Below are 8,615 nucleotides of genomic sequence, written 5' to 3' on the forward strand. Positions count from 1 at the left end.
GTCATGCCGGCCACATGACCACGGAAACGTCTTCGGACAGCGCTGGCTCTTCGGCTTTGAAACGGAGATGAGCACCGCAACCCTAGAGTCGGATTCGACTGGATTTCGAGCAAGGGAACCTTTACCTTTACTTTAGCAGTAGAAAAGAGCAAGAGTCCAGGAGCACCTGAAAGACTAACAACGTTTGTGGCAGGGGAGGAGCTTTCGTGAGTCACTGCTCGTATCTCCAGATATTTTCTAATGTCAGATTTACATCCATTTATCACAACATTCAAAAACCAGTGGGGGAACGTTTTAATCTTCCAGGACATTCAGCTGCTGACCTAAGAGCAGCGGCTCTCTTACAAAGGAATTTCAAAGGGAGATTAGAAAGACAGGCTGCTGAATTGCAACAGATAATGAAGCTCAAGATGCCCTGACCTGGGATACCCCAGGCAAGTCCAATCTCGTCAGATCTCAGAAGCAGGGTCAACTCTGGCAAGTACCTGGTTGGGAGACCTCCTTGGAATACCAGAGGTGGAAGGCAGCGGCAGGCATTATTCAACCACCTCTCTGAATATGCTCCAGTAGGGGTCAGTCACCAGAGATCACTATGACTTCCAGGTGTGCACATACTCACACGCACACGTATAAAAAATACAAAGAAAACAAAAACAAAAAAAGATGCTCAATACAATGCATCCTCCTGGACTAAATCGAGACCTAGGTTTCCTGTCTCATTACCAATGCTGATTTCTCCATGCCTACTACCCCTTTGCACATCACACCTAATCCAATCATGCCTGCTATTGTCATTCACCTGTTGTCATTTGTGCATGGCATCTGAAATCACTCTGCTTTTCAATGTTTAACTTTATTTACAATATGTAGGACAGATGGACTCCCATTCTAGCTGTATCTGAACGTGAGCAGTGACTCATGAAAGCTCGTCCCCTGCCACCCATTTTATTAGTCTTTAAGGTGCTACAGGATGCAACAGTATTTACTTGGCCTGAGACTTCAAGCAACAGGAACAGAGGAGAGGGGATGACTTGTAGCTTTGTTTTCACAGCAGTGTGTGCTTCTCTACTTGTCAGGTTGGAAACGCAGCCCTGAACACCCACCTCTGCGACTTGCTTCTGTCCAAACACAACATCTACGTCCAAGCCATCAACTACCCGACTGTGCCCCGGGGAGAGGAGCTGCTGCGACTGGCACCATCTCCTCACCACACCCCCGCCATGATGAACTACTTTGTGGGTGAGTCAGTGACAGCCCCCATCCCCCACACACAACTCAATCCAGGTTTATGGGTAACCTGAAATGAAACTGTAATCTCTAGTTCTGCTTGCACAAATGCCAATGCAGTAAGGTGTAGTGGTTAGAGCCAGGGTACCCAACCTTTTTTGAGCCTGTAAGCACCTTTGACACAGGGGCTGGGAGCAACTGTAAAATGCCTCTGCAGGAGGTGGAGCCAAACACAAAATGTCAGGAAGCAAAATTATGTATTGCAGGGGTCGGATGGGGCCGGAGCTCTCCGGAGCCCTGCTCCGGGAGTGACCAGCCTAGGGGGCTGGGCGGTCACATGACCAAACCCCGCCCCCTGCTCCCAGCAGGCCTCAGCGCTCCCAGGGAGGCCCGCCCACCCCTTCCCGGGGCCACACAGTTCGGGAGAGCTCGGATTGGGCATATACGTTGGCCAGGATGTGTAATTGATTAATTAATTATCATATGGCATTGTGTGTGGAATAGCCAGGAGATCTCAGAAGGGATTGTTTGGCAGCTGAAGCTGTAGCTGTTTTTTGGTACCACTAGGTGGCGAGCTATGCCTATTTTTAGGCTGAGAGTGCTGTGACTGGCCCAAGGTCACCCAGCTGGTAGGAAGTGGGGAATCGAACCCGGTTTTCCAGATCAGAGTCCGCTGCTCTTAACCACTACAACAAACTGGCTCTAAGGTTGTGTATGACTAATAGTCGAGCATATGTATGACTAATAGTAACTCTTCAACATTTCAGGCAGACACTCTGTTTAACAGGATGCCTTTAAAATCTGCACAGCCAATCAGAAGCCCTGCTGGGCCAAAGTCCCGCCTGGCCCTGCCCACTTTCCAAAAAAGCACAAGGGGGGCACCAGGAAAGGTGCTGGTGGGCACCACGTTTGGGACTGGCCAACAGAGAGATCTTGGAGTCGTAGTAGATAACTCACTGAAAATGTCGAGACAGTGTGTGACTGCAATAAAAAAGGGCCAATGCTATGCTGGGGATTATTAGGAAAGGAACTGAAAACCCAGTTTGGTGTAGTGGTTAAGTGCGCGGACTCTAATCTGAGAGCCAGTTTGGTGTAGTGGTTAAGTGTGCGGACTCTAATCTGGGAGAACCGGGTTTGATTCCCCACTCCTCCACTTGCACCAGCTGATGTGACCTTGGGTCAGTCACAAGCTCTGGCACAGCTGTCCTTGAAAAAGAGCAGTTTGTGTCAGAGTTCTCTCAGCCCCACCCACCTCACAGGGTGCCTGTTGTGGGGAGGGGAAGGGAGAGGAGCTTGTAAGCCGCTCTGAGACTCCAAGTGAAGGGCGGGGTATAAATCCAATCTCTTCTTCTTCTTCTGAAAACAAATCAGCCGGTATCATCATGCCCCTGTATAAATCGATGGTACGTCCTCATTTGGAGTACTGTGTACAGTTCTGGTCACGACACCTCAAAATGGATATTACAGCATTGGAAAAAGTGCAAAAAAGGGCAACTAGAATTATAAAAGGGGTTGGAACACTTTCCCTATGAAGAAAGGTTAAAACGCTTGGGGCTCTTTAGCTTGGAGAAACGACGGCTGAGGGGTGACATGATCGAGGTTTATAAGATTATGCATGGGACAGAGCAGGTAGAGAAAGAAGTACTTTTCTCCCTTTCTCACAATACAAGAACCCGTGGGCACTCAATGAAATTACTGAGCAGTCGGGTTAGAACAGATAAAGGGAAGTCCTTCTTCACCCAAAGAGTGATTAACACATGGAATTCACTGCCACAGGAGGTGGTGGTGGCTACAAGCATGGACAGCTTCAAGAGGGAATGAGATAAACATATGGAGCAGAGGTCCATCGGTGGCTATTAGCCACAAGGTATAGATAGGAACTCACAGGCTGGGGCAGGTGATGCTCTGTATTCTTGGTGCTGGGGGGGGGTTCAACAGTGGGAGGGCTTCTGGTGTCCTGGCCCCACTGCTGGACCTCCTGAGGGCACCTGGTATTTTTGGCCACTGTGTGACCCAGAGTGTTGGACTGGATGGGCCCTTGGCTTGATCCAACATTGGCGTCTCTGACATTCTTTTGGACTCCTGGGTTAGAGTGTCAGACTAGGATCTGAGAGACCTAGATTCGAAACCCCCCCTTTGCCATGGAAACTCGCTGGGTCTCATACTGTAGCCAGGTCCTGCCAGTGGCTTCCTAACGGCCGTCTCTCCCCCGTTCCTTTGCAGAAAAGCTGCTGGCCGCCTGGCGTGAGGTGGGCCTCCCCCTGCAGGACCTGGCCTCTCCCAAGTGCAACTTCTGCCACCACCCAGTCCACTTCGCCCTGATGAGCGAGTGGGAGCAGGATTACTTTGGCAACATGGGGCCCCAGTACATCTCGCTTTCCGCCTGAGCGGCAGACCGGGACGACCTCGAGGAGGAAGAAAGAGATGAGCCGGTTGTGAATCCAAGCTGGTGCCCAAACCCAATAAAGCTCAGCCACTGGGTCTGTGGCTCCCGTTGCCACTTGGGCGTCTTAATCTTGAAGCATCCAGACTAGACATGCCCCTCCACACACACACCAAAAACCTTCCAGCTAGGGCTGCCAAGCCGCGGTGGGGGATCCATGTGTCTTCACAGGATCCCTGCCGCGGGGGACAGCGATACGCGTTGCACCGCCGTCGCCAGGATGTGACGCTACACGTCGCTCTGGCATTGCCAGAGCGACGCGTAGCGTCACATCCTGGCGATGGCGGTGCAACACGTATCGCTGTCCCCCGCGGCAGGGATCCTGTGAAGACACACGGATCCCCCGCCGCAGCTTGGCAGCCCTACCAGCACATCCACAGGAAGGACTGCCACCAGCCCCATAGCTAGGGAGTTTCCGGGGGGGGGGGCACAGACCCACAGCAGTGGCTTAATTAGATTACCACTAATTAGATTACTGCCACATTGAGTGATGATTTAATTAAGACTGTGTGATTCCCCCCGCAGCTTCCCTAAGGGCTGTTTTCACATAACGAAGGAGCCAGGCCCTTTCCCCCAAAGGAGCAACGACTGAAATGACTTACTCAAGAGTAAGCCTTCCCAGGATCCAGCTGCAGGGCTTTTCTCTACTTCTGCACCCCCAGAGCCCTCCCCCTGCTCTCCTTCCCCACTAAGAGGCAAAACCTCCCCTCCTTCCTTGCCCCCCCCCAATTCGGCCTCTCTAGCAAACAGCTTGTCCGCTTTAACCCCTTCAGAGCTGCAGACCCAAGAAAGAGGCTCCCTGCCCTTCCCCTCTCCAGCGAACCAGCAAAGGCTCTATGGGGGGTGTACCAGCGGGCAAGGGGAGGGGGAACGGGGTGTGTGTGCTTGGCTCCCCTCGCCTTCTCCAGCTCTCTTAGCAGCCAAGCACTCCTCAAGGGTCCCCAAGCCATAGGGGCTGTTGGGGAGGGGAGGTCCTTTTTGATCCCGGCTTCTCCCTCCAGCTGTGCTGATGTTGTGCCGGCGGAGGCCACTCTGGGAATCTGGGAATGCAGAGGAGGGGGAGCTCGGCCTGCCACCTCTGCCTTTCTCTCAGCCAGATTCGGGAAGGGGCATTGTGAATTTGGGAGGGGGCGTTGCCCCCGTGGGCCCCATGCTAGCTGTGGCCCTGGCTGCCACACTACTAGAGTACTGAACATACGAAGCTGCCTTATACTGAATCAGACTCTTGGTCTATCAACTGGTAGCGGCTCTCCAGGGTCTCGGGCGGAGGTTTTTCCCATCGCCTACCCCCTGAACCCTTTTAAGTGGAGACGCCGGGGACTGAACCTGGGACCTTCTGCGTGCAAAGCAGAGGCTCTACCACTAAGCCATCGTCCCTGCCTGAGTAGTGAGTATTCCTGCTAAACTAAAGGGGGGGAGCACGTTGACGATTAGAATGCGTGCATAAAAAAGGCCTTACCTGTACTCAACAAACCAAGAAGACCAAGTCACCAATATTTGGTGTTGGGCAAGGGAAAGTGGAAACGTTTTAGTTTTTCCACTAAGAATCCTAAAACGCACAGAACTAGTTATACCACTGCTGACCAGCAGAGAGCGCTGTTAAGCCAAGTCGCTTAGAAAGGCAGCGTCTGTTTCCTTGTAATCCTACTAACAGCCAACGGGGGTCACTATTTTCATGCATTATTCCCAAGAATATAAGTAGCATCATTCCTGGACTCCAAGAAGACCCTTGGGAAGCCAGCAAATCATGTTAAAACTCCTGAGCATCAGTAGTGTTAGCTGACATCCCCCACGCTGCTTGCAGAAGCATCAGAAACACTGAAACAGCACTGCCAATGATTAGCACTCTTGGATTGTGTCCCTGGGAGTCTCAACTCTACCTTCAGCCAGACACTTTTCTTTTCACAGCATATAAGCGAATGCTACTTTATTCTGCCTACACAGGGAACATTCAGGCGCAATCTTTTCTGTTTTTCCTCCAAATGTTTATTTTATCCAAAGTAAAAAAAGATTTTTTTCCCCATCTTAAACAAAGAAACAATTACGCACAGTCCAATGTACTGATGAGCCATCTCTTAGGAAAGACGGTCAGTTTAAAAGAAGTATCGGGAAATCAGAGAGATGTGTTCCAGTGCGCTCAAGAGCCCTACATCCAAACCAGATGGGGCCAGCAGACCCAGGGCTCTTCCACATTCTCATTTTTGTCGTCTGTGTGTCCCTATTCTTTCGTTTTCTTCTTTTCCGTATGTGTTCTTCCCCCTATAGTGGTTGATTTGATATTACACTGTTGTATGTCCGGCATAAAAACCTGCAGTTTAGATCTGCAGGTCGATATGACGGACATACACAGATGTAATATCGAATCGTCCACTAGAGGGAGCAAAACGTGTAGAAAAGACAAAATGAAACAGGGACACATGAGCAACAGAAGAGAACGCGGACGAACACCCACATTCAGCACCCTTCAATGGGCACAGGAGAGGCCCTGACCACCCTGAGTTACTTGTTTACAACCAGCTAGGGTGGCCCGCACATAAATCCCAAGGTTTCCACAAAACCTTAACATCAAGATCTATGACAAGACGGGAGATTCCTGAAGCTGAAAGAGTAGTCCTTGCCTAGGTCTCCCATCGAAGCCTTCAGAACTTGCATGGAATTTAAGGTGGGTCCAACCCCTTGGGATACGAGTGGCGAGTTTCTCTATGTGCATCTCAAGGAGCGTCACACCAATTCCAAGCTAGAGCACTCGGCCCCGAGCCTTGGCCCCAGTGTGCCCTCCCGGGTGCCTCCCCTACTAAGAGATGAACAAGCCCTGGTCCCACGCATTCGAGGTGACATTCTTCCTTTTCCTGCTGGAGTCCACCAAGACCAGTGTCCTCTCGGGTCCACTGGCCCCTAATCTACCGATTCCCCCGAGGGGCCCAGAGGAAGAAGTCGCAGCGCGCACGGGGATCGGAGGGCTTCCCCAGAGGCCGGGCGCAGACGTAGAAACGCCGCCCACAGTTCGGCCCTTGCTTCTTCACCGTCCGCAAAACACAGGGCTCCCCGTGGGCCTTGCAGTGGGGTGGGCGAGCGGGGCCCGGCAACAGGGATCTCCACAGGGCAGCCGACTGGTCGGGTCCGGAGGGAGCGGGATTGTCCCCACAGTTCTTCGTTTCCTCGCTGCTCACATCCACGGCGGGTTCCTCTCTCAAGCTCGCCGCGGTCTCCCGTGGTACGCGAACGGCTTTTCCCACCGCCAACCCCTCGCCCGTCCTTTTAGCGGCATCAACAGGAGTCGCTTTCCCAGAATCCTCTGCTCCCTTCTGAATTACGCTCAATCCTGAAGGGCACCTGCCCAGATCGGATACCCCAGCTGCGCTGTTACTACTGGCTCGGAAGAAGCTGCGCAAATCCCCTTGTCCCTTCTTCAGGGGGCCGGTCCGTCTCTTTTTAGGATCCCCCCGCAGGCTCAGCTCAGTCCCACTCCGTTTCGGGGGGCCGTCCGGCAGGCTGGTCTGCTCCACCTTCACCAGGAAGCGGCTGAGCTTCTGCTGGGTGCCGGCAAATTCAGGCAGAAAGCGGGTGCAGAGCGGCGGGCAGACGGGGGCGGCCACAAAGTGGGCTCTCAGCTGCGCCTGGACGGGGCAGTGGTCCGAGCCCAGGACTTCCGGCATGATCCGGGCGTCCTTCAACTCGGACAGCGCCAGAGCGCGATCGGCCAGGATGTAGTCGATGCGGGTGCCGTAGTTGGTCTGCCGGGCGCCCGTCAGGTTGCACCAACAGGTGTAGGCATCCTCCTGCCGGGGGTGTATGAAGCGGAACGTGTCGACGAAGGGTTTCTCGTCCTGGGAGTCCGTGCCGGGCTCCCACAGGAAACTGTCCAGCCAGCGGCGCCCGGGATTCTCCCAGAAGGACTCCTGAAGGAGAGAAGGATGCTTGAGGAAGCCGGATTTTCCCCACTGGAACTTGAGGTCACGCACAGACTGGATCGCGGGGATCCGTTCCACAGGCAGAGGTGCTTTCCTCCGGCAGAAGCAACGTCCCTGAAGATAAGAGGGGTTCTGCCGGTGGAACGGAGTCAGAATCCAGCCTCCTGTTTCTAAAGTTACTTGCAGAGGCTCAGTTACTCCAAGTCCAGAACCTGATCTATTTATTGATAAGAACGCAAGAAGAGCCCTGCTAGACCAGACCAGTGGACCATCTAGTCCAGCATCCTGACTCACACAGTGGCTAACCAGTTCCTCTGGAGGGCCAGCAACAGGGCAGAGAGGCCGAGGCCTTCCCCTGATAAGAGCATCAGAAGAGCCCTGCTGGGTCAGACCAGTGAGGGTCCCTCTAGTCCAGCATCCTGTCTCACACAGGGGCCGGCCAGTTCCTCTGGAGGGCCAACAACAGGGCAGAGAGGCCGAGGCCTTCCCCTGAGAAGAACCTCAGAAGAGCCCTGCTGGATCAGACCAGGGAGGGTCCCTCTAGTCCAGCATCCTGTCTAACACAGTGGCCAGCCAGTTCCTCTGTAGGGCCAGCAACAGGGCAGAGAGGCTGAGGCCTTCCCCTCATAAGAGCATCAGAAGAGCCCTGCTGGGTCAGACCAGTGAGGGTCCGTCTAGTCCAGCATCCCGTCTCACGCAGTGGCCAGCCAGTTCCTCTGGAGGGCCAGCAACAGGGCAGAGAGGCAGAGGCCTTCCCCTGATAAGAACACCAGAAGAGCCCTGCTGGATCAGACCAGGGAGGGTCCCTCTAGTCCAGCATCCCGTCTCACACAGGGGCCAGCCAGTTTCTCTGTAGGGCCAGCAACAGGGCAGAGAGGCTGAGGCCTTCCCCTCATAAGAGCATCAGAAGAGCCCTGCTGGGTCAGACCAGTGAGGGTCCGTCTAGTCCAGCATCCCGTCTCACACAGGGGCCAGCCAGTTCCTCTGGAGGGCCAGCAACAGGGCAGAGAGGCAGAGGCCTTCCCCTGATAAGA

At 53.7% G+C, this 8,615-nt stretch overlaps 2 protein-coding genes across 2 annotated transcripts in view; one reads left to right on the plus strand and one right to left on the minus strand.

Annotated features, from left to right (window-relative positions):
* The window catches only part of ALAS2 (5'-aminolevulinate synthase 2), a 30,033-nt gene extending 26,337 nt beyond the window's left edge, over nucleotides 1–3,696 (plus strand). The window contains exons 10-11 of the mRNA XM_015424251.1: nucleotides 1,077–1,239; nucleotides 3,451–3,696. Of these exons, the coding sequence (XP_015279737.1) occupies nucleotides 1,077–1,239; nucleotides 3,451–3,614 (327 nt within the window). The 3' untranslated portion in view covers nucleotides 3,615–3,696. The remainder of the gene's footprint in view (nucleotides 1–1,076; nucleotides 1,240–3,450) is intronic.
* A 1,998-nt stretch (nucleotides 3,697–5,694) lies between these two features.
* APEX2 (APEX nuclease (apurinic/apyrimidinic endonuclease) 2) overlaps nucleotides 5,695–8,615 on the minus strand; it is an 11,632-nt gene continuing 8,711 nt past the window's right edge. The window contains exon 6 of the mRNA XM_015424253.1: nucleotides 5,695–7,569. Within this exon, the coding sequence (XP_015279739.1) occupies nucleotides 6,571–7,569 (999 nt within the window). The 3' untranslated portion in view covers nucleotides 5,695–6,570. The remainder of the gene's footprint in view (nucleotides 7,570–8,615) is intronic.

Source organism: Gekko japonicus, unplaced genomic scaffold, assembly GCF_001447785.1.
Source record: "Gekko japonicus isolate JY-2015 unplaced genomic scaffold, Gekko_japonicus_V1.1 scaffold2051, whole genome shotgun sequence".
NCBI classification, from domain to species: Eukaryota; Metazoa; Chordata; class Lepidosauria; order Squamata; family Gekkonidae; genus Gekko; species Gekko japonicus.